Source organism: Poecilia mexicana, unplaced genomic scaffold (assembly GCF_051168715.1).
Source record: "Poecilia mexicana isolate PSO_F unplaced genomic scaffold, ASM5116871v1 scaffold_10, whole genome shotgun sequence".
Lineage (NCBI taxonomy): Eukaryota > Metazoa > Chordata > Actinopteri > Cyprinodontiformes > Poeciliidae > Poecilia > Poecilia mexicana.
Genome location: NW_028263379.1, coordinates 18899252 through 18924719, shown reverse-complemented (window position 1 = coordinate 18924719; position 25468 = coordinate 18899252). Strand labels below are relative to the sequence as shown.

The 25468-nt window shown below is 40.7% G+C and overlaps 2 protein-coding genes and 1 long non-coding RNA gene across 3 annotated transcripts; 2 read left to right on the top strand and 1 right to left on the bottom strand.

Moving 5' to 3' along the window:
* Positions 1-1451: 1451 nt before the first annotated feature.
* LOC106928351 (equilibrative nucleobase transporter 1-like) lies at positions 1452-7915 on the top strand. The gene is made up of 12 exons (XM_015004565.2): positions 1452-1797; positions 1971-2100; positions 2875-2921; positions 3001-3077; positions 3959-4051; positions 4131-4270; positions 4738-4847; positions 4923-5066; positions 5231-5338; positions 5429-5615; positions 5874-5997; positions 6082-7915. The coding sequence occupies exons 1-12, from the start codon at positions 1611-1613 to the stop codon at positions 6202-6204; spliced, it is 1470 nt and encodes a 489-aa protein (XP_014860051.2). The 5' UTR covers positions 1452-1610; the 3' UTR covers positions 6205-7915.
* An 8329-nt stretch (positions 7916-16244) lies between these two features.
* rtn4rl2b (reticulon 4 receptor-like 2b) lies at positions 16245-19389 on the top strand. Its single transcript, XM_015004593.2, has 3 exons — positions 16245-16603; positions 16688-16921; positions 17426-19389. The coding sequence occupies exons 1-3, from the start codon at positions 16328-16330 to the stop codon at positions 18296-18298; spliced, it is 1383 nt and encodes a 460-aa protein (XP_014860079.2). The 5' UTR covers positions 16245-16327; the 3' UTR covers positions 18299-19389.
* A 2055-nt stretch (positions 19390-21444) lies between these two features.
* Positions 21445-25254, bottom strand: LOC148157042 (uncharacterized). Its single transcript, XR_015764375.1, has 3 exons — positions 25176-25254; positions 21720-21821; positions 21445-21600 (listed from the first exon to the last, which is right to left on the bottom strand). It is a non-coding gene; the product is annotated as an uncharacterized LOC148157042 (long non-coding RNA).
* Positions 25255-25468: the final 214 nt, after the last annotated feature.

The following is a 25468-nucleotide window of genomic DNA, read 5'->3' as shown; positions in this document are numbered from 1 at the left end:
ATTAAACTGGAAACAAAGATGAAGAATCCGAAGAATTTGTGGTCTAATAAATGAAGTGTGTCAGTGCAATCAGTTTTCAGAAGAAAAAAACAGAAGTAATAGGGGGAAAGGCAAAATGCTGTGGATTCAAACACACCATGAAAAGGAAAGTTGCACAGGCAGGTTTCTGGCTCCAGAGGGAGCTGGACAAGAGCTGATAAACTGTTCAGAATGTATTTATTTATTTTTTTTTTACATTTTCTGGCAGTTTTACACTTTAAAGTAATAAATCTCAAATGCAGAGATATTATGAATTGCAAAAATGTGAGATTTGCAGCCACTTCAGAGGAAAGAGGAAGTCACAACAGAAAGGTTTAGATAAATTTACACTGTTAAAGTGATTCTCATGAAGCATTTTGTAAAACAGATGTTTGATAAATCATTTAATTAAAGGCACAGTGGCAAGACAAACAGCATCAGGCTCCTTGATTTATGATGGGACTTGTATTATTTTTGCTAACCAATATAACTCAAACATATTTTTAATTTCTTTGCACTCTTTCTGTTCTGCTCTCAGGCCTGCTCAAGCTACGCCTTCGGGGTTAAAGCGGCCATTCAGACATAAACATATTAACTTGGTTTGAGAAGATGTTAATCAATAATCCCACTGACATTCAGGCTCATTTTCATTTCAGTCACGTTCCATCTTGTGGTGTTTCCCAGTATAGGTTAATGTTTGTGCCTCCTAACCGTTCCATCATTTCACATGCTTGGCTTCAACCCTTCATTTGACATACCAAAGGTCTTCTTCTTCACTCAAATTCAAATGGATCAAATTCTTGTCAACACAGTCAAAGTTTCACTGTCACATTTTAAATACTGATACTATCAGCGTTTCCATCTGCCTGTACATCCATAGTGTCTCCATCACATGACGCTGTGACAGAAGCTGCCCATCCAGACCTTGCAGCGTCCGCATCAATCGCCCACGTCTTATGGCTTCTTTGGTTTGGCTGTGTGGCTTTAAACAGGAAAGATTATTCTACACAGAGACTAACACCCCGAGGATGAGGCTTTTTCAGAGGGAGGGAGAAGAAGAAGACTGCAGAAAAAGAGAAAGAGGGAGGAAACTGTGAGGAAGAGGAGGGAAGAACTCCTAAAGGAGGAGAGCGTGACCCGAGAAAGAATCTGTTCTTCCTGAAAGTATGTAGGGAGGCAATCTTGAGCTGAGGCAACACTCTCAGAAAACTGCAACTTGACGAAGGTTGGTTTGTTTTTGCAGGTTTCCATGTGTTTGCAATGCAAAATGGTTACTTCTGCACATATCTGTGACTTTAATTGTTAGTTTTTGTCGCTGAAATGTGTTTCTGCAGCGTTCCCTGCAGGCTCACAGCAGATGTTTTCTGTTCTATCTCATGATATTGCTTTCCACGTTTCACCTGCTGAGCTTCTTCGTCATCTGTGCCATAAACTTGTTCAAACCTTTATTCTCTTTAAGGAAACCAGAAAAGTAAAAACATTTTCTCTTGTCTTGGTTGCTAGGAGGCAGGTGCAGAAACTAAAACTGCTTGTGTGAATGAGTTTGTGAGTTTTTTGTTGTTGCTGCTGCTGATAGTTGTATCTGAGTGAGCATGCAGGTGTTGGAGAACAAGTTGTCGGTGCGACACTGCCTCACCTTCGTTACGGGCCTGGTGGAGTGTCTGTGCTTCGCCGGCGCCGTGTTCGGATGGGCTTCTCTTGCCTTTGTCCTCAAGGAGGACGGCTACTTCAGCTCTCTGTGCTTTAACACAACAGGAGTCAATGACACTCAGATATTAGGTCAGCTTGATGTTTCCGCTGCTGCTGGTTTATTCGTCACAATTTACTCAATTTTAAAGCTTTAACTGTAAATGTTGCTGCATCGTTTTCAATATTATTACATAACCTGTTTATCAGTTATGCATCTAAATACGCCGCTGTCTTATTTGTGTCTCTCTCTGCTTTACCAACAGACTGCAGCGCACAAGATGAGCAGCTTTCACTTATTTTCACCATCACCACTTTTATAAATAACTTCCTCACGCTGCCCAATGGCTTTCTTTTTGATCACTTTGGTACCACAGTGGCTCGACTGTTGGCAACGTGAGTAAAATTGTGTTCATAAGCCACAGTTATATGCATTTCTTTGCTGCATGCTCCTGTAAAACTTTCACTCATGTAGAGACTTACAGTGCCTACCTTTAGTCAACTGGGATTTTATCAAAAAGTCTCAGTTTAAATACAGATGTTCTGGTTTGTTGGAAACCTTTGTGCACATCAGTCTGAAAACATCATGGTGAAACAAGATGTTGGGAAGCTGCACAAACTTGCTATGAAAATATGTGGAGCTAAATTCAGGGTACTTCTAAGAAAAAAGAAAACTGCAGAAGACTTTAGAGTTTTGTTGACATGACAGCCATCAGTTTGTTCTCTTCACTAACTCGATCTCTGGAGCAGATTCACGCTGCTGAAAGACAGCAATCTTCAACTTTACGCCAAAACTCAAATCCATTTAGATTCAAGTCCGTTTACCATGCAGCGTAATGTTGATGTGAAGTTGGAAAACGTCGGGGCAAACAACACAAAGCATGAGATTGTTCATAATACTTCACAGCAAACATATTCTTCTTTGTTTCTGGTAAATGTGTTGACAAAAACAAATTAAAGGTCGACTCAGCTGGTCAGACTGCTGGTTGCAGCTGGATCAAAACGTCACAGATCTTTTCTTCTGTTGTGCCATTTCCCCTCAAAAATTTTCCGACAAGGACAAGAGATGATGTCGGTGATCCGGTTGAAAAAGGAAGAAAAATGATAATAGATCTTGAAAGATCTGCTTTATTTTTTTATTCATTCTAAGACATTCCCGTCTCTCGACAGATTTCTTTACACCACTGGCTCCCTGATGGTGGCGCTCTCTTCACCGGGTGAGAAACAATAATGATTTCTACCAGCTTAAAAAAAGCTGTTGCCTCTCTTTCTTATCTTCTTCTCCTTTCCCACCAGCTCTGCCTTTCCTGCTCTTCCCAGCTCTCCCCCTTTTGGCTGTGGGAGGCATTTTATTTCTGATCACAAACATGCAGGTACGTTGGGTTTCCCACATGTCTGTCAGCACAATTTCTTTTTTCTTGAAAGATCAGGAATGACTGTGCAGCAGTTCAGGCTGCGAGTGAAGCTTTTGTTGCTTGAATGACGTCTTTTAACTCTGTGAAAATGTTAGGCGCATTTGTTTGCCTGAGGATAGTATATGTTTTTTCACTATGCTTATTGCTAATTTTTTTTGCAGAAAGTCAGATGAGAGGACTTGATCTGTAACTTTTTTAGAGGTTTTTAGTGGAAGAGCTTCATTCGCAGGCGAAACAGACGTTGGCAGTCCCACGACTTTCTGGCTGCAGGGGTGATGAGTGCAAATAAGGACAATGCACAGATGCACAGACTAAAAACACTCTCCAGACTTTGAAGAGTGCTTAGAATATATTATTAACTCAAAATGCCTTGCAGTGTTGTGCATATTTACTATAGCAGCTCCATAAAGGCTAAAGATAAAATAATCTACTTTTAGGAAAAGGTGCAACTTAAAGTCCTTCCTCTGACTCATCTTTTTGAACATCTTTCCTGGGGTGTCTAAAATAGTATTATTGTCAGTAAATGATCCCCTAAAGGAGGCCAGAGTGAAAACACATGACAAGGAACCACTTATTAACTTCTCCATGACCCACTTTCCAAAGAAATGCTCGACTTTGGGTAATTTTCTGGCTGATTTTGTGACATCGGGCTTATGATCTTGTGTAGATAGACCACCAGTTGCCTCAGGAAGAATTGATGCTTAGTGAAAGATGGCATTGTGTGTCGTCTCCTCGTCGAATCCCTAAGTTCAACTCTTCAAAATACAGTTTCAGTTTCCTTTGGGTTCAAGTTTTATCGTGTACAGAAGCTGATGTTTATTTGTTTTTGCCTCCTGAAGGTTGGAAACCTGTTTGGCTCACGTCGCTCTACAATAATCAATCTTTACAATGGAGCTTTTGATTCTTCCTCAGCACTCTTCCTCATCATTAAGGTGACAAACGTTCAGAAAGTAGGTTTTTGTACAAGAGTAAAGAGCTCACAGATGCCACTAAGTCTTCTTGTCTCCGCAGCTGTTGCATGAGTCTGGCGTCTCTCTCCGCGCTGCCTTTCTGTTTCTGTCGGCCTGCAGCGTCATCCACGTCCTCAGGACGTTCTTCCTGCTGCCCAGAACCTTCATTCCTCACCCACTGCCTGATCGCTACGCATACGGGTGTGAACAAACCACTTGGGTGTAGCAATGTTAAGCTACTTTAAAAGTCTTCTTTTACTACCGGCATAATAACTTAAATAATTAACTGCGATCGAAATGCGACGTCTGTAGCTTCATTTTAATCTCTTTACATTGTTCTGAATAATTTTTTTTGTACATTATTTAACTTACTTGTTTGACACACATGAAAGGGCCTTTACCTTTTCATGGACCAATCTATTTCTGTGTATTTTTCAAAGTTATTTAGAGTGATATTTTTTTATATATTAAAATAGTTAGCAAAATATACAGTTATGAATTACAGCTTTCTGGATTCCTAAATTCAAAAATAAATGTTTGCCGAATAGAAATTGTGGTGGTTGTGGGTCAATGTCTCTGAACATCTTGAGGCTAGTAAACACAAAAATACATGTTTTAAGAAAGATAAAACTGAAATTATGTTTGACTTGTTTTTAATTTATTTGCAGGGTCTCTTGTGGTGCATTAGAGACTATGAGCAATGAGGTGACTGCAAACAACTCTGCACACACAGGAGCAGAGGGCACACTGTTTACGAAGGACGTCCCTCTCACACAAGGTTTGCGATCCGTCTCTCTCTGCTCTAGCTGCAGGTCTGTCTTCTCTGGGTTTATTGAGTGTTTGTCCCTCTCAGAGAAGACTTTTCGAGAGTGTTTGCTGTCCAGGTTCTTTGTGGGCCACCTGCTCTGGCTGTCCGTGATGCAGCTCAGGCACTTCCTGTTCATTGGCACCCTGAACCCCATGCTGCTCAGGCTGACAGAAGGAGATTCCTCTCTGGGTGACACCTTCCTTGCTCTTATCAGAAAAAAAATAATGATTTTAGTCAATGCGTTGTGTTTTTGAAGGTTTTGCTGCTACTTTGCAGTCAACTCTACCTGTGGGATTCCTACCAAAACACTGTTTATCCAGCATATTTTTTTTTATGTGCATGTATCTGTGCAGTGAGCCGCTACACCAACGCCTTTGCTTTCACCCAGCTGTGCGCTGTGCTGTGCGCTCCCTGGAACGGCCTCATCATGGACCGACACAGGGGAAAACCTCGAGCTGCAGGTGACCTGCTGGACATTTACAGAAATCCTAAAGCCTGAAAGATAAGGAACAATGCTGTGATGTATTTACACGTGATTTCTATGCTTCTAGGGGAGACGGAGCAGGAGGCCAACCTGCGGGCGTCTGTGCTTTCTTTATTCCTGACGGCGCTGCAGTGCGTCTTGTTTTCCCTGTGTGCTTCCGTCCCCTCTCTGCCTCTTCAGTACCTCACCTTCATCCTGCAGGTGCTGAACCGCTCCTTCCTCTTCGGCGGCATCGCAGCCTTCATCAGCGTGGCGTGAGTGTCATCTTCGGCCACATTAAATCTGAAAAGCAGAAAGCGTGTTTGTGTTTTTTTTTTTTTTTTTATTATGCAAAAGGTGGTTAAAGACACATTAAACCTGCTTAATTTTTTTCTTAAAAATGAATAGATGTTATTTTACTCAACAGGGTTTGATTTTGGCACAAACAGAACCCCGTACATTTACCTTTAAAGAGTTCATTTTTATTTAAAGTTGTCTGACCCTTAGTTTTTTTTTCTTTATGTGTTGATGAGGTTTCCGTCGTGTCACTTCGGGAAGCTGTACGGTCTTGGTATGTCGCTGGCTGCGTTGTTTTGTCTCCTGCAGTACCCCTGCTTCGCTCTGGTGAATGGCGCTCTGGGTGGAGATCCTTTATACGTGAGTGCTGACCTGTCTCTCAGCTAACTTAGCGGTGAGCCCTCCCTCTAATGACTTCCTTTCTCATGTCTTACGTGTGTGCAGTTGAACATCAGCCTGACGCTGCTCAGCTTGCTGGCCTTCGTACATCCCCTCTCTGTTTACCTCCACTGTCGAAAACTTGCCTCTCTGAGAGACAAGAGGGAAAACATCGATTTCTCTTCTTGAAGCCCACTGACTGATGGGACAGCGGTCCTCACATGAATGACTGTGCCATTGTCAAACAGATTCACTATGCTGGGTTTGAAAATAAACTATGGGCATAAGCTTTAATTAAATGTTAACCCAGCTGTTAATTTAGCAAATTTTTATACTGCATTTCTCTTGAGTAAGAAATTAACACTTATTGGTTACTCTTAAAATGTTACAGGCCGGATGAGGCTTATTTACCGGATAATTTCATAACAGCCATAGTGGTTTGCGTAAAATTTCACAGTTTAGCCGCCGTGTTAATGAAAGGGAGTCTGCAGCTCAGCAACACACACAGCTTGTTTCTCCTGTCTAACCCAAAGATCACATGAGCGTAAATCTTAATTCTGCAGAGGTGTTAAAGTTGCCAGATCTGTTTACAGATCCAGGCCCATTTACAGATTCAACTACGATTTAAAAAAAATTAAACAAATAATTGTTTTCGGTCAGGAAGGTTGTGTTCTGGGTTTGCCCTGTAGTTTCTCTGCCCAGTGGGGAAAAAAAAAAAAAAAAACTCTGGTGGTGTCCAGAATGTGTCCTACTTGAACAAATACCAACCAACTTCAACTTCAGTGTGGAGTTTAGTCAGGCTGCAGTTGGTAATGCTCAAGATAATGACGCATGGCCTGACTCCCAGTTTTAGAACCACATTGTGCCAAACTTTCCGCCCCGCAGATGGTGGACCCAGATGAAAAAAGCAACCTGTATCTTGCCGGAAAAGGCAAGCTGTGCATCCTCCTCAACTACATTTATCATCTTCTAATCCTTTTAATTTGTTCCATGGTTTCACCTCATGTATTGTAGCTCTTACTTGGTGCAAAACAAAAGTTGATTATATGATGTGTGAACATCCTTTTCTTTCGTCTAATAATTTTTTTTTCAGTAGCTGACTAATACTTCATGTTATTTCTTTTGTTTATAATCTGTCATTTGTGCTTGAGGTTTTGTGTGTGGTGCCTGTCCTTTGGCAGCACTTGCCAAAAGATGAAGGTGAAAAAGATTCAATTCTTGTTCAAAAAGAGGTTTTCAAGTTATGCTTATTTTAAGTTCCACAAATCTTCAGTGCAATGATTTGATTAGAAATGTCAGGAATTAAATTCCAGATGATTGTTTGCCATGAAACTTTTTGCTTGAAGCGTCCTGGGACAGTGAAAGGGCCAGTGGACCGCAGTTACGGGAAGGAAACACATTTCTGCCACCTGCTGGCTTTACAACGGACCCATGTTTTTTTTTTTTTTTTCCCCAAGGTGTTGACATTTTAGAATAATGTCTTGATTTTTTTTTCTCAGAGAAAAAATATATTAAAATCTACATTAAAAATACGAAATTAATTTCTCCTCTTCAGGTAGGTCGTTACTCAAGAGCTCCAGTCTGTGAAGCTAATTTTAATTTCATTTCTGTTGCATTTATCAGAGCCTCGGTAGTTTCTCAATTAATCTTTTTTTTTGGATATGATCAAATCTGTAAATAATTAATGTTGTTTAGTATGAAATAATAATATTTCAGACCCAATAAAGAACACAAACAAATAGCATAGATCTAATATATTAATGCATATTTCATGTTGATATTGCACCGACTGAGGCATTTGTCGAAACGAGATAAAAGTAACAGATGGGTGCAACATATACAGTACAATATTCTGAAATACTGGTAGAAGTAACCTGGAATAAAACAAAAACAAAACAAATTGTTTCTCCTTCTTTAAGTCACGACCTTTTCTCTGAAAGAACTCTTCAGTTTGAAACAATTAAAATAATTGCAGAAAACAAAGATTTGTTTTAATAATTAGAGCTCTCTGTGATATTAGTCCAGCAAATAGACAAAATATTTGATAGAAAACCTGTCTTTGGGGGAACCCTTCAACTTAATGAAGAAAAGTTGCACAAAAACTTTTGTGTCTCCAGAGGGAGCTGTGCTAAAACTGATAAAGTGTCTCATGAGATGTTCGTGTTTGAGAAAATAAGTCGGTAAACTGTCAATTATGTTCCATACAGCTTCACATTTCTTTACAAAATCTGCTCTAAGTTACATTTCAGTAGAAAACAATTGTATAAAATAGATATTTATTAGCAAAAAAATAAAATAAATTCTAGAAATAGAAAACACATTTTAAATTGTGAAGTGAATCCTCCATTGAGGAAATTTCATGAATGAGATTAAATTTGCAGGGGGCCGTGTCGGCTTTTGAGACGCGCTTGACGATCCAAATAAAAGAGATTTTTTTTTGGGGGGGAGGAGTTGTTGGGAGGTTTGTCACTGGGCAGGATGGTCGAGAAAACAATCTGTAGCATGTTTTTTTTTTTTTTTTTTTTTTTTTAAATAGAAAGGAAACTCCCCCCACAACACCTGCTGTGCACCAACACAACCCAAAAAAAGACTTGATGCATCCCCACAAACTCTTCCACATCTACAGTTTGTCTCTGTGCATGTGCGCACGCATGTTACTTCTGCGTCATCGGTGATTTCAGCTTCAGACTCTCTCGCTCATTTAAAAATAAATACTTGCATAAAAGCACGTCCAAGTCGAGAATGAAGGCAGCAGGAGAGGAAGATTAAAAATGGCCCAATCTGTTAATGAGGTGACTTGTTGCTGCGCCGCATCTTCATGGCAGATTTTCAAGACTCACTCAGACTGTCTGTTCCCTTTAATCGGTGCAGCAGGCAAAAAGTCACAAATGCCACAGCTTCGTATTGTCATAATTCATGCGTTTGTTTCCATCTGCGCCTGGCGGCTAATAGGAAGATAAATCATGTCTGAAACTGAGTGAATGTCTGACTAGCAGCTGCAGAACCAGAGAACATAATGATCCTCACCTCTGAGCTGTCACATCTAAGCTAAATATGATAGCATCATTAACACACCGGCATTTATATCAACAAATCTCAAAGCGCTAACATGTTTTTCACTCAGTAATCAATCTGAAAGCTTCTAAGTGCTCTACTTCAGATGGCAGTAAATCCTCCTTTTTTCACCTCTGTTTCCTCTTATTTACAATCTTTGTTACATCACCAGTTTCTTCTTACTCTGCTCATGTCTTCATGTTTTCTTGTTTTTCTTTCACTGACCCACTAACCATGACATGGCCAACCTCTTTTAATCTGTTTGTTTTGTCCTGATAATTAATCCATGCAGATCAAGCAGTCGTTCCAAGGAGGTTGTGGGTTCAAAGCCCAGCAGGGCATGAGGCTTTTCTGTGTGGCAGTTGCATGCTCTCCCAATATAAGTGTTTTTTTTTGGGGGGGGAGGGGAGGTTAATCCAGCTCTATCCAAACATCCAAAGAAAATGCATTTTAAGAATATTGTCCACAATAAATTTTAAAGTTTGCAAACATGAATGTTTGGATAAGGCAACCAGGGCAGGGTGAATCCTATCATCTGCTGGAGATATTAACCAGCTCTAAAGAAACAGATTTAAGCTTTAATGGTTGAATGGATGCACACTTTCTGTCCTTAGGTTGAATTTTTCCTGTGTATCTGTTAAAAAGGTTAAAAAATATCTGAACACAAACAGCTCTGCAGTGGAACGTGATCGAAAAATCAAACATATCTCAACATTTCCCCAAAGCTTGGGTTGAAGAATGATTTGAACCAAACAGTCCCCAAAGCGAACACAGAGTTTGGACAACAGCTTTCTTATTTCACAATCGGCATTTTAAAATAAAAGATGTTCTGAGGAAAAAAATAAAAGTAGAACTTAATTTACTCTGAATAAAGCCCTGATTAATGATCTCTTGCTCATCCTGGTATTTGAAATCTGATGGGAACGTTCTGGTGACAGACGTCCATCATCAGATGGCTCAAACAGCTGCTGCTTTTTTTCTGCTCTGTTATAATTTTCGACTGGATCCGTATCAGATTCACATGTTCATTTCAGTGACACATACTGAAGTAGTGGGTGACTTATTTGAATAAAATCCTTGGCAGAGCCTGTTGGTTTGAACTGGTGAACAATTAGTAAGAAAACGATGGAGAGGCTCAGGAATAGGCTGAGGAGGCGGAGGGAAGTGAGCTACAGAGTAGGAGAAATGAATAACAGCTGATATAACATGAATAAAAGCTGATATAACATCAACTCTACATTTGATGGACCAGAGCAACTACATCTTTTTTAGCAGATCATTGCGACCAAATAATTCAAATTCAACAAGCCATTGCCAAATAATTTTTAAATATGCAAAATGAAAGCCTTTTTATGAAAACAACAGAGCTAAAATGACCTGCCTGAAGCTGTAATTTGTGACTCTGAACTGCTGAAACAGCTGAACCTGCACATAAAACATTAGAGGAAAATATGTTGCAACAAGATTTACATTTAAAATGTATAAAAGAGATGTGAAGAAGTGAAAAAAGGCAAACTTTCTGTCAATACTGGATGTGTTGTCTTCAGAAAAAAGAAACATAACCTTTGATAAATATGATCGTCAAGTTAAGTCTGTGTTTATTTGAAATATTGACACATTCCTTCCTGATGGAACATTTTATGAACACCTCATAGCTATGGTCACATACGGTGGTGGCAGGCTGATGATCTGGGTTTGTTTTAGAGCCACAGGAAGTGGGAATCTTGTAGTCACTGAGTTGACTATAGAAACTCCTCTTCATATCCACAAGGACTACAGTCAAACATGAGACCATCTGATCTGCAGTTAGGCTGAAATCGGATCCTGGACAGAGGTTAGCAGCAGCAGCAGATGAAGCAGAATGACAAGAACAAACTTTTCAAAGGCCAGAGTGGGGCGGCGCAGAAACGAAGGTCTGTAAACCTCAACGCACTGAATCAAAGTAGCAAAGGTGAGAGACAGAAAACATCTGTGTTGAGATTTCCTCTTTCCAGTTTGAGTTAATAGCAATAACTTACAATGGGATGCTTTTATAATGCTGCATTGTTAATTATTAATGCTTGACCCATGATTAGTATCTGGTTTTATTTATTTATTTGAACTATTTGGGCTAATTTAAGGAACCCTACATGTAAACTGATTGTAACTGATTGTAACGTTGTAATGGCAAATGGAAAGCACAACCAGTTTAGATTGTAACATTTCACTATTTTTAGGGGCTTGAAGGTATATTCACAAACGTTTTTCCTTTGACTTTGATTTTGTTGCATAAATGATGATATTGTGTCACTTGTAGAGATATCAAAACGTGATGAAGACCAAATCTTTCTTATTATTGCGACATTAACTCGTCTGCAGATAACGTTCAGTAATCAATAATCTCATTTGTCACGCAGCATCGATGGGTGTTTCACGTTTAGGGTAAGGTTTCCTAACCTATTCAACACGTTCAGACGAATAGTTTTTCACTTTTGTGTTACCAAAATCTAGTTCGGAGGCCATCAAGGATCAAATTGGGCGTATATTTAAATCAGTTGCAAATATGAACTTTACACATATCGGTTTCTCCTCTGACACTAAATATCAAATGATTCATTGTCTCATTAACAAAGTCTTCTCAGACCTTTGCTGTCCGGCACCCACATTCCTCATGATTCATACATTTGTACCAGCTTCTCTCTCCCAACAAAAGCTACAATTTGTGAGAATTGTTTGGAAAATGCATCTTTGCTGTGTGTTTGCATAACCAAGGATCACTTAGAAACTCCCCACTGACGAATCTCTGACTACATACTTCTTCAACTTTCTGCTTGACCTCGGACCCGGTGGGCAGAAGCAAGTTCTGTCCACACGATCTATAGCACACTGCACATGTGTGTTTTTTTTTCTGTTTGGGTGTGTCTGTGTGTGTTTGTGGGCTTATGGGCGGGCGGACAGTCAGCTACATGTTAATTTAGGATCAGGGAAAGAGTCCATGAGCATGCTGTGTTTACACCAGTTCAAATGCCAGAGTCCCTGTGATTCACTTTGTCACAGGAGGCAAGTGAGAGGATGCATGGGAGGGGATCTGGGATCTGCAGGGCGATGCATATATTTGTTCACTTCTCTTTGCACACACTATTACAAGGTGTGGTGGTACCACACCAGAATGATGGACCAGTAAGAGGAATGCTTTTAAAATCACCTTCTGGATTCTTGATTAACAAGTTTGAGCTTCAAGGATCTCTTGTATTCACACACACATTTTTGAAGATGGAGAGCCAGCTGCCTACCCTCGTTACTCCAGGGCCACTGAATAAATTATTTGTGCATAAACACACACAGACACACACACACATACACATACACGGGCGACCTTCTCAGCTCCACAGCCCCCTGCGGAGGCCGGCTGCTTGGTGAGCTGTCCACCTCCCCCTCTCACAACACCGCAGCCAACAAGCGGTCCGATTCCAGGCGCGCAGTTAATTACTCCCTGCACTGCGAGCCCAGCTTGGAGTTGCAGATGACCTTCCGTGGAGCAGGCTCTGGTGAGCTGGGAGCAGATGATGTGCATCACGGAGGACCTGGCAGTGACCCGTGGCATTTAGGGAGGACTCACACGTGAGCGAAACCCAGCCCACCCTCTTCGCCCTGGCACACTTTATTTCATATGCACAATACCTCCGTCCCACGGCCCGACTGCGCCGCGTCTTCGCCTCCAGCTCGTTGCACAACAGCCAAATCAGCTGGAGAGAGTGAGAGTCAGCCTGGTGTTCTCCTAATGTCGTTTTCTTGCAGAGACCGCAGCATATGCCTTCAAACTTACACAAACAAGTTCTTATGTTTCGATAAATTGCCCTCATCATATTACAGGAAAGTTTCTGTCTTAATTCTGGCTTTGATCACTCGTCTGATCAGAAATGCTACAGCTAGGCCTGTCAAAATAAACAACAAATCAATTAATAGCAAGATTAATTAAGAGAAACTCAATAGTTTTCATTTGCTTGTTTTATCCTCTCTCTCTCTCTCTCTTTTTTTTTTTTTCCAAAAACTGAGTGATAAAAGTTTTCAGTCTGGTGTTTTATTTGAAAGATAATTTTGTTAGCAGAGATTTCATAATTCATTTAATTTGTTGTTTCTGTTGTTTTCTTTATTCATTGTTGATATTTAAAATGTCTTCCAGTTCCACTGTTTAAATGTTCATTAAAATTTAAAGTTTATTGATCTTTGAGAATGACATTATTACTACTCTGTTACTTGAAAATGGTCTCAAAACATGAAATGAAAATGGTCATCTCAATAAATGACCACAAGTCATTTATTGAGATGACTTATGGGAAAACTTATTGTCCAGCAAAATTTGTTATGGTGACATGCCTTGTTTAAATACAGCTCATTTAAACTGGTTTGTTTCCTGGTACAAACCTGATTTTAAGTTTTGAATATAGTTAAGTTGGAGACAAGTTCAAAAGTTAAAAGTTCAAGATTCAAAGTTCTTTATTTTTCATAAAATCTACAGTCATCATTGGGAATCTTGTGCAAGGTTCTCTCAGTCAACAGTTAACCAGAGGGGAAAATATTTAAAAATGTAGAACAAAATATACAAAACGAATACATCACTTTCTGTAGGCAGCCACAAATGTGCTGACTTCATTTTTGGCCAGACCGTTCTCGGTCCATGTCAAAACGCTTTGTTGTGAACAGTGAAACTGGTTTTCCTACATTTCTTACCTCAGAATCGGCTTGAGATTCAGATTTTCTTGGGTTGCTGTATAGCATCATAATAATGAGTTTCCTTTCATTTGAGGAGGCAGATAGTTGCAAATTAGACAGTTTTGGGTATTCAGATAGGAAAAGTATCCAAAAAATACATAAAAACTAATTTTGAAAGGCTCATTATTACCTTTTGTTTGCTTCAAAAAGTGAGTTCTTGAGGCAAATCTTTATCCAACTATTAACGGGTAGCCTGTCATTTAAGCCTGTCAGTCATGAAAAGGAACCTGACATTAAGCAAAACATATAGATCCACTTCTTGCCAAGTGCTACTTTGATAAATAGGCCATTAAAATGGACACTTTGTTTTGATGATTAACTCGATGTGCAGTATGTACTGTACCACAAAGATTTGTCAGTATTATGTCACCCCTCAGCCACACACACACAATGTAGCCCGTCCATATGTTGGGTTTGGTCATTTTTGCTCCACCGCTGGGTTTTCCTTTCATGTTCATCTGTTGTTGTGAGATGTGGGCGGCTCTCGGCTTCTTTCCAAACCAGCCAACGCTTAAGAAGAGTAATGAGATTTTGGTTTTAATGCCAAATGAGTTGACCAACCTCCCCTTTTTCCACCCTTTGTGGTGAGCCTGATGTGCCACAGGTGAAATAACAGCACTTTTAATTAGTTGTAGTTTTACAGTAAATTCTTTGGCTTTCCTCCAGGAGGCAGAGAGCTTGTTTTGTGCCAAAACTGCCTCCGTCCCACCTCCAGCTTCCAGCAGAAGTCAACCAGTCCTCCCACACTGTGCTTTGTCTTAAAGGGAAAAAAAATGTGACTGTATCAAGCAAAGCCTGCATCTTTTGTCTTCATATAATATAAAATAAAATTCAAAATGAATCAAATGTATGCATTTAGGAAGTTAGGGCGTTTTGTTTCCTATAATCATCCCCACATTTATAAGTAATAAAGAATTAATCTCCCCTTTATCAGACGGTTGTCAATATTTGGATAGCTCTCTGCTTTCCACTGCCTTTCCAGGCGCTTCCTCCGGCGGCTCCTAACCCTCCCTCCTGGCTGACGTAGAGAGGATCCTTCGCTGCCCACGGCAGTGGGCGACGCGCCGGCCGCGGGTATAAAAAGCTTCCAGGGAATCCAGAACGTCACTGCCAGAAGCCGCAGTGACTCGGTCACCAGAGCTGAACCGCAGCAGAGATAGCAGTAAGCAGGCACTTCCACGCCGCGCAGGCTAACTCGCTTTCGGCTTTGGTTCGAGATGGAGACCCGTAGGACCGTGAGGAGCTCCAGCGCTCACAACTTCAAGAGTAAGTTGCTCTGCAGGAGGAGGATGTTAACTTTTTAATCTGATCTTGTGATTTGAGTTGTCTTATGTCGTTTCTGGAAAGTTTTATGGGTTTAAAGTAGATATTTAGATGTTTAAGCAACAATAACTTATATATTTCTCTCTATTTTTGTGGGCGAATGAACTTTTTGCGCTTTTACGCACAGAAACTTTGGTTTATTTTCAAACTTTTGAAATATCATTAGCTTAAATGAAAGCTTAACACAACACATTTAGTTTATAAATGTGTTGATTTGCATTTTTAAGTTCTGATAGCAAATAAGGTTGCCACTTTTGTATGTTCAGGAGAAAATAATATAGTTAAAATAATTTTAAGTGAGCAAATTGAGTTTGGTTCTGTTGTAAAGTTTAACTTTTGCCTCTTTTTGCAAACAGAGAGTCTTAGTATAAAACTAGAGAATAAAGCGACTAAAATTTACTTCTGTATTTTAGTTCTGTCCATCAGGCTACCCCTAAAACTTAGTGATGCTCCTCTATCCATGATTTGTGCAAACAACTTTGTGGTACCTTCAAACTTTAAAAAAGATGCTGTACTTTTCTCCACGTCATCTGCAGATTCTGCACGTAACCAAACTTGTTAAAAGGTCAGAAGGCTAGATGGTGGAAAATCTTGCGCAGAACTGATGAATGGAACCTTATTAGTATTTAATGCATGTACTTTTCCCGCATTTACGTCTTCTGTGGGGTGTTATCTGAGCGCTGCCAAATGGCTTCTGAATTATTAATTAAAACTGAAACTGACCCCGCTCTGGCTACTGGTTGTAGCTTGTACGTGCTCTCTCCCCTGGCACCTCTCCCAGCGGAAACAACCATTTGATTTAAATAACGTGAGATCTAGAAATCTGTGTCGATTTAATGCTGCAAATAACATGTTCCAATATTTAAGAATGTCTGGGCTATAGATTGATGCCAAGTTTGACAATTAAACTTGCGTAAGGCCAGAGTTATGCAACCGAGTCACTGATACCTGTGTAAAGTGATCATCTGGAAATGAATAGGTGAATGATTTTTGTCTGAATTATATATGGGGAGTATCAAAATGACATGGGTGAACGAACAGCGCTGTCACATGGAATTACAACAACGGGTTTGATGGACAGAAAGCTCATTCATAAACAGACAATGTGCAGGTTTCCAAACCATAACAACACAAGCATCCCTTCCTCGGTCTTAGTTTCTGTAAAACCTTCTTCCTGTAAATCATGATGTTTTCCAGCAGAGTAAAAACCTTCTGCTCCCCTGTACCTTCAGGTGGACTGACCCTTTGGTTGATTCTGTGGCTGGTGGTGGTGAAGCCGGGCGGGGTTTCTGCATGCCCTAAGCTGTGTGTGTGTTACCCTACGCCCATGACGGTCAGCTGCCAGTCCCAGAACCTCACCATGGTTCCAGCTGGAGTACCCTACGACTCCCAACGAGTCTTCCTGCAGAACAACCGCATCACAGAGCTTCGCGCAGATTCCTTTGGCTTCGAGACACAGGTGAGCTCCCCACTCTTGGGAAATGCTTCCAATTACTATATAATTTCTTTTTTTAACACATTTCCCATTAAATCCCCCATGCAGGTGCTTTGGCTGTACGGAAACAACATTACATGGATTGAAGCCGGAGCTTTCAGCAACCTCAGGATCCTGGAGGAGCTGGACCTGGGCGACAACCCTTTGCTGCGGCACCTGGAAGGTGGAGCATTCAGGGGGCTGGAGAAGTTGCAGAGCCTGCACATGCATCGCTGCAAGCTGGCCACTCTCCCCCATGATATCTTCCACAAGCTGTACAGCCTCCAGTTTCTCTACCTGCAGGTAAATGCAGCATGGACACACACACACAAACACACAGAGAGAGAGGTAAAAACATTTTTGAGATGTTCATGATTTATTATGCATCCAACAGGAGACAGTCATGTTGCAGAATTAGTTCACTGACGCAACAGTCTGCGTTCAAGCTGCACACTCCCCTCCCCCCCCTCACACACACAGAGTGACACGTTCCACACTGCTGGAAGATTTAGTCTAAGCAACACATTCAAATAGAAACTCAGAAAACCAAAGGCAGCAAATGTATGCCAGTGGTCTAGCCTCATTTAATCACAACTATTCAGTTTTAGTAGGGTCACAGGATAAATACACAAATATAAGAGAATGTTAGGTGAAAAAAAACAAACAAATCATCAATAAAATGAGTGAAAATTCAGCAGCACATGCCACATTTAAGCACTGCAGCTGATTACTAAAGCAAACTGAAACAGCATCAGTTTCCTCTTTTGCATTTTCACTAAATTATCTCATATTTGGGTTTTTCTGCAGGAAAATCAACTCCATTCTCTGCAGGACGACCTCTTCTCAGATCTGGTCAACCTGTCCCATCTTTTCCTGCACGGGAACCGAATCCGTGCCCTCTCTGAGAATGTGTTCAGAGGCCTGGTCAACCTGGACCGCCTGCTTCTCCATGACAACCGCATCCGGCAGGTGAACCGTCGGGCTTTCCGTGATCTGGGTCGCCTGACGATCCTTTACCTTTTCAACAACTCTCTGGCCGAGCTGCCAGGCCAGACCATGAAGGACACCCAGGGCATCCAGTTCCTGCGCCTCAACAGCAACCCCTGGTCCTGCGGCTGCGAGTCCCGTCCCCTCTGGGAGTGGTTCCGCAAAGCCCGCATCTCCTCCTCGGAAGTCGTGTGCACCTCCCCATCCCAGCGTCGTGGCCAGGACCTCCGATTCCTGCGTGAGATGGATTTCGCCCTCTGCCCCATGCCTGACCCCGGCTCCATGGCCGGAACCACAACCACCACCTTCAGCACCAAGACCCGCTGGTGGTTCTCCAAGCACAAGCCTGCGTCTTCATCGAAGGCTTCATTCCAGAAGAGCTCAGAGGGTGTGAAGACCTTACCCTTTTCCCCCGTAAAGCCTCAGTATCCCCCCAAGAAGCCCGCTGAGACCTTACCTTACAAATACGAACTGTCCGCAGACGAGGCAGCTCTTCCCAAGCTGGATCCGGAAGAGTACTGGGCCAACTACGGAAACGAAGACTCCTCCATCCGCTGCATCGAGCTGGACTGTGCTCCCAGCTATGACAGTGCAGCTTTCCCTTCATCTTCCTCTTCAACCGTCACTCCATCCCATCTCCACTTCCTCTCTTTCTTCATAGTAACACTCCTACTCCGTTTCCTGTTAAGCTGAGCTGTTTTCTCCTCTCACACCTTCTCCTTCCTCTAAGTTTTCCTTCTGCTCTTTCTTGTTCACGCTAAAGAAATTGCATCTTGATTCCCTTCGGTTGCCTCCTGCACATTCGTGGGGGATGATTCAGTGATGCAGGAGATGGACGAGGCAGCAGGGAGCTGTTTCGGAGCGAAGAGCAGAGGTCAGATTAGCTGAGGCAGAAAACGACAAGTGAGTTCAAGTAATCTGGTGGGGTCTTCAGATGTTACTTGTGACATCCCAGTCCAAACGATGCAGGCTCCATGATCTAATGATTGTCTAATCACTGTTTATGTCATGGCAGCTGCGTACAGCAGGGGATTCACAGACAGTTTGGCTCCACCAGATGTTAGAACAATATGCAGATCCTGAGAAGTAACGGAAGTGATGAAAAGGTTCAAACGCTTACCAGCAAACAAGCACAGGTCTGTAAATACAGCACAGAATCACTGTAGATAAGCTTATTTCATATTATATATAGGATTAACAGGATTTGTACTTTTAGTAAGAACAGTTTGTATTAGGTTAATTGATTTTTCATTGGAAGGAAGCCTAAGAATACGTGTTAGCTCGTACAGTTTCACCCAACCGCCACTCTGGCCTTATTTGCTTTCGTGTTGTTTCCTGGACTTTTGCAATTCTCAGTCTGTTTTGATTATGTTTGTAAAACTTGTTTTCGTGTTTCTAACTGGGACATTTTTCCACAAAAATGATAATTTGAAAATGCACGACTTGCTCTGGATTTGACCAGTCCACCGGTTCATCTGGTTTCACCAACATATATGCAAAATATGGTCAAACAGATCATGACAATCAACCAGATGTGTCTGCTCATTCCATGATGGAGCTGCAGCTTTCTGTCTCCTGTGTCTGTGGTAGAAAAGTGACTGCCGTGGACTGATCCTGCGTTGTCAATGAAAGCAATGTGTTTGTGACCAACCCTCCATGTTTCATCTGAATCATGACAGTGAGTTTCTAAACTGATCATACTGTGATGTTGCTGGATTTTGTATTTTTAATGGAAGATGCTGTTGAAGTGTTTTATTTAATAAAAAAAAAACTGAATTCATAAAGTTTCATTGAGTTTATTTATTTACTTATTTTTTTGTCAAAGCGGTATCCTTCATTGCCACATTAGAAATAAGACAAGAAAGTGACACTGGAATTAAAATAAACCTTATGAGATGAGGTCAAAGAGATTCACATATATACAAACACAATATGTAATTATTTTTCATATTTATTAAGTCACTAATTCAATTTGGGAATAATGAATTGTTTGATTTGATCAATATACTATGAATTAACAACCAAATAAAACAACTTAGCACTCCCACCTAAGAATGATAATTTTTAGTTACATGCAATCTAGTTCTTTCTTGCAAGTTTTCATCTTATTTATGTAGATTATTTAGATAAAATCACAGTGATTCACAAAGGAAGTTTGAACATGATTAAATAAAAACACAATTATAAAGAAAAGTGCAACTTAAACTAAGGAGGTAATTAAAAATATAGTAAGAACAATTACTTAATTTGATACACTTTATTGGCCTCAAAGGGAAATTAATTTGCAACAAAGTCTACAAAATCCACACCACAACAACAACCCTCACATTTTCTATTCCATTCTCATAATCAGAGAAACAAACAGTTTTCAGCTCTTTTTTTATGTAACAGGACATATATATTGGGACTATCATGTATAAAATAGCTAACAAGCAGGCAAATATCAATAATAATATCCCTTCAGTACAAGACAAACCTAAAATGTTTATATTATTATAAAATTATGCCAGTAGCTGAAGGTAAAATAAGCAAGTTTTTATCCTGGATATTTTGTACTTTAGACTTTATAGTCTTTATTTTGTCTGTGCTGAACTTGTTTATAAAACTACAGGTGGTGGATGTATGGTGCGTGTGTGTGTGCTAGCAGCGTTAGCGGTTCATGTGTGACTGGGAGTGTGAGTGAAGAAGGTCACCAGTTTAAGCGCTGGTCACTTCACACCCCGGCCACTTTCCTCGTTGTTTACAGATGGCGGCTATATCAGGCTCCTGCAGAGGGAGTCTGAACGTGCATGTGTTTGGGGGTTGGTGGGTGGGCTGAGACGTGAATCAGGGAAAGAGGCAGGATGGGGAACACACACCAGGACCAAAATGCAACGACGTTTGTCGGAATCAGCACACCCCCTCAACAGGTCCTCTCTCAACATGAACATAGTCATCATGATGCATGCAGCCATGCATGTGCCGTGCCAAGACGCTAACACACACACACACAGTATGGTTTATAGACTTCGCGGGGTCCGAAAGTAGAATGGTGAGTTGCGGGGCCCACCCTTTCTAGACGTCCTAGATCTATGAAAAAAATCAGGCAAGTCCCAAAAAAAATCTTAATAAAAATCACCTTCAATAAACCCAATTTGAAACTTTATTTTACACGTCAGTTTTATGGCCCCTTGTGGGGCCCGTTTCTAACATTTATGCTTTGCGGGGTCCACCTTACACACATTTCTAACATTTATGCTTTGTGGGGTCCACATTACACACATTTCTAACATTTATGCTTTGCGGGGCCCACTTTTACACACTAGTTTTTTAGCCCATTATGAGGCTTGCTTTTAATATTCAAACCTTAAGAGGCCCAGCTTTACACACATACTTTTTTGGACACTTATGGGGCTTGCTTTTAACATTTAACTCTTGTTAGGTCTGCCTTTAAGATTTCCTAGCCTTAACTTTCAGCAGAGCTCATTATCTTTAAATTTGGATTCATCAAATGTATCCCATACCCTAATTAAACCCAAACATGCATTTGTGTGGGGAAAAAAAACCCTCACATTTGGTTAGTGTTACTGATACTTTCATCTAAGTAAAGAAACTAGCTGTACATTAAAATATGCATTTTAAGTAAGTCTGTCTTAATTCACATTCTGGCCCACTTTCCCTGGCAACAGTCTTTACATGCTTCCAGTTTTCAGTCATACTGATTTTAATATTTCAGTATAAAATTTCAATTCTCTATTTTAGCTAAGTATAAAGTACATAGGATTTTCTGGGAATCATTAACTTATGGAGTCAAAATTTTAAACTGACACATTACAAATGTAGGCAATGAATAAAGAAACTTTAATTTCAGGAACACATATTTTATTTCAACATTTTAACACAAAATGTGCCATTTAAACATCTGCCCATCTTCCTCATTTATCAATGAACTGAAATATTATTTGTATATGTGGGAGTAGAAGAGATCACTTCGATGACTTCTGGCATCAGTCCATCTGAAATTATGATTTTGAAGTACAGAAAAGAACAAGTTAAAGTCATCTCATATTTAAATAACTTAAACATGGTGGTATTTAATAAATAAATAATAATCAATATAAAAAGGAGTACTGACCAATACAGTTTTACAAGTTCATCTTCTTTTGGCCAAGCTTTCCAGACTTCCAATAGGCAAGTAAGCACAAGAGAAGCTTCTTGCATCTGGTCTTCTGAAATACTGGTTTTAGGTACAGAAAGAAATTTTTTAAGTTGCAATAACCTACAGTGAAATTACCTTAACACTTTATATACAGCTGTCAGGTCGTAAAATACATTCACCGGCCACTTCATTATGTACACCTGTCCAACTGCTCATTAGTGGAAATGTTGAATCAGCCAATCAGATGGCAGCAACTCATTGCCTTTAGCATCAAAATGGGGAAGAAAAGTGATTTAAGTGACTTTGAACACGGCATGGTTGCCACAGGCTGGTCAGAATTTGGCGACAACATGAATACATCCTGACTGTGTCCAGCCCCAACTCCAGACGAGTTTAACGGGGGGAATCGGCCTATTTTTTTTTTTTTTTTTGGGGGGGGGGGCGATGAATCGTACCAACAAAAACAAAAATCATAGCAATTATATTACTCAAGTAAAAGAAAAAGGTACAGTGATGTGAAACTACTATAATAAGTACTTTTTCCCAAAAAAAAGGTTACTCAAGAGCAGGGGTCACCAACTCCAGTCCTCAAGGCTACCATCCTGCAACTTTTAGATTCACCTCTGCTCCAAAATGTCTGAATTCCCTCACCAGCATTCATTCCTCTCTGCAATAGGCTGGATCCAGGTGTGTTTGAGCAGAGACACATCTAAAAGTTACAGGATGGTAGCCCTCGAGGACTGGAGTTGGTGACCCCTGCTCAAGAGAATGTAACAAGAACTATCCACTTTTGAATATAGATAACATCAGTAGCCTATACTACTTGTTAACAAGCTTAAGATGCTGTATTGTTATTAGCTAGTCATCTTGTAGCCAGTGGTGGAGCTAGACTTTTAAAGTTGGGGAGGTCAAGACTTCATGATGCCATCATGTCAATATGGACCAGACTTTCTGAGAAATGTTTCCAGAAAGACTACCTGTGGCCTCCCCACAGGTAGTCTGGGGGGTTAATTCTAACTCAAGGAAATAATGTACAGGAATGACCTGGTGCTGTTGCATGTCAATTACTGGGTGTACCAATCAGATGTCAGGGGGGTCTCTGGCCCCCCTGAGCCCTTCTGGCTCCACCACTGCTTTTAGCTAACATTACCTGCAATCAACACCTTTGCTCAACTCAGTCGGTTAGTTTTGGGGAAAAAAAACTGTGCAAAGTTCTTTGCATTTTGCTAGTTTGCTGTCATGATTGTAACACACACCTGCGCAGCAGCAGCAGGTCTCTGTCGCTGCCATGTAAACCCAGTGCGAGTGTTGTAGCACTCATGTTGCATTTAAAGGCAGCCCAGAAAAACAAGTTACGATGTGTTAACAACGGATTAAACTGTTTTAACTGCTGAAAAAGTGACAGAGGACACAGATATGGGAAGTGTGGAAGCCCCTGCTGTATCAAACTGACATAGGAATAACAGAGTTGGCCATTCTAAGGTAAAAACAAAAACAGCTCTCAGTCCAGGGGGGCACGGCTGACTCTGTGGTTGGGCAATGCCCCCAATACCCGCCCATGCCACCAGGCCTGCTTGTGTCAATGGTTCAGCTGGTGGTGGTGATGTAATGGTGGGGGGATATTTACACTTTGCGCCCATAAGTACCAACTGAGCATTGTGTCAACCCCACAGTCTACCTGAGCGTTGTTGTTGACCATGTCCACCCCTTTATGCCCACAGTGTACCATATTCTGATGGCTACATCCAGCAGGATAACTTGCCATGTCATAAAGCCTGAATCATCTCAGACAGGTTTCTTTAACACGACAATGAGTTCACTGAACTCTAATGGGCTCCACAGTCACCAGATCTCAATCCAATAGAACATCTTAGAAATGTTGTGGAATGGGAGAGACGCATCATGGATGTGCAGCTAGGCCTGTCACGATAACAAATTTTGCTGAGCAATTAATTGTCTAAGAAAATGATTGCGATAAACGATAATATTGTTTCAAGACCTTCTGACACTGACTTAATGGAAATTACTAATAATGCATGTGATTTCCTGCCATAGATACATACATTTTATTTTCAAAAGAACACATAACACTGGAACTGATAAACTAAATAAACAAAACAACCAAAAACAAAATTAAAATGGATTCTCAGTCTCCATTAACAAAAAACCTACTTGAATAAAAACTAAACAACATAAAGCCAAAGTGAAAATAAATACTGCATTCAACCAAAAGAGTGCAGATTATGAAGTCTGTATACTATATTGCCCTTCAGTTATTAGTAGATTTAAATAGAGAAGATGGGCACATCCAACTGCCTAATGCAGTCGTTCATACTACCCGATTTTTTTGCCCCATTTTCCTCTTACGACAATCTTAGATCGTTGGCCGATCTAAGATTGTCGCTGGTGATTTCGTAACCGATCATCCTGTAATGTGTGGTGAGTTACAGTAAGTCGTCGTGGCCACTCCGATCTAAATCGGGGTTTTTCCCCGACTGGGAGCTTAACGCAGCCTGTTGAATGTGACAGGTAGCCAATCAGAAAGCGAGGATTCTCCTCCGTGCTTTCTGAGGGGAAATTACGAGGGGAATCCCAAACAGCTGACATGGCGCAACCCAAAGTCGGAGATATGTGGAAACAAGATGAATGTTTATTCAATATTTTGTGCAAAGAATATAAAATAAGGAGAGGAGTTGAAGCCAAATTGCTACCGCAGTTGATAAACCCAGTAATTTTCAGCTGTTCTTCGTTAACGTGACATAAATAGGTTATAATGATTTTCATTCAGTCAGGACTTTACACTGAATCTAGCCACATGCGTCACAGGTAGATTGTAGTAAAACACTGATTAATGCTTGATTTTAAAATTAGTTAACTGGACTTGTAGCCATTATTTTATGCCCATGTGGCTGGACACCACATGGCACGATCAAACCCGACTGAACCGTTATACCTAGGATTTCTGTTGGCTAATGTGTCTCTCAGGTTTTGAAAATGGGCCGACAACTCGTGTAGTGTGAGCTGGACATTACACTAAGGACATGAGGAAGGGAGGGTCAGTGCAGAGCACCGGAGTTGAGCCTTTTTTCATTCAGTGTCATCAACAGAAAGAAAAAAAGGCAGGAAGAGACAATAAAGCCGATAATTAAAATGAGGTCGATAGGTTTAATTTATCGTGCGATTAATTGATTTATCTTTTATAACGACAGGCCTATGTGCAGCCGACAAATCTGCAGCAACTTCATGATGCCATCATGTCAATATGGACCAGACTTTCTGAGAAATGTGTCTAGTACCCTGATGAATCAATACCACCAAGGATTAAGGCAGTTCTGAAGGCAAAAGGGGGTCCCAATCCGGTACTAGCAAGATGTACCTAATAAAGTGACCAGTGGTTCTCTAACTCACAAAAAAATTGCCTTTTTTGCTTACCTGTTTTCTTTAAGTGAACATGTCACTGCCTTGTGAGGATAATATGCTGTCATCATCAGTCCCCTCAGGCATATCATCTATGTACATGAAAGAAAAAAATGTTTAAGTCAGAATTAAAATAACAGTAAAAAAAAAAGGCAAAATTAACCATTGCTGAAATTCATATCTTAGGTCATCCTAGTTGACAGGAAATCAGGAGTAATATAGATCGATAAAGAATATTAGTGCTCTTCATAATGTATATGGCAAATGGACCTGTGTGAATGAGCCACTTGTCACAGAGCTGAACATGA

Coding starts and splice junctions, on each gene's coding strand:
- rtn4rl2b (XM_015004593.2), top strand. CDS start 16,328: ATGATGTTTTCCAGCAGAGTAAAAACCTTCTGCTCCCCTGTACCTTCA. Junction 16,604..16,687: donor CCTTTGGCTTCGAGACACAG/GTGAGCTCCCCA, acceptor TCCCCCATGCAG/GTGCTTTGGCTGTACGGAAA. Junction 16,922..17,425: donor TCCAGTTTCTCTACCTGCAG/GTAAATGCAGCA, acceptor GTTTTTCTGCAG/GAAAATCAACTCCATTCTCT.
- LOC106928351 (XM_015004565.2), top strand. CDS start 1,611: ATGCAGGTGTTGGAGAACAAGTTGTCGGTGCGACACTGCCTCACCTTC. Junction 3,078..3,958: donor TTCTGATCACAAACATGCAG/GTACGTTGGGTT, acceptor TGCCTCCTGAAG/GTTGGAAACCTGTTTGGCTC. Junction 5,067..5,230: donor AGAAGGAGATTCCTCTCTGG/GTGACACCTTCC, acceptor GTATCTGTGCAG/TGAGCCGCTACACCAACGCC.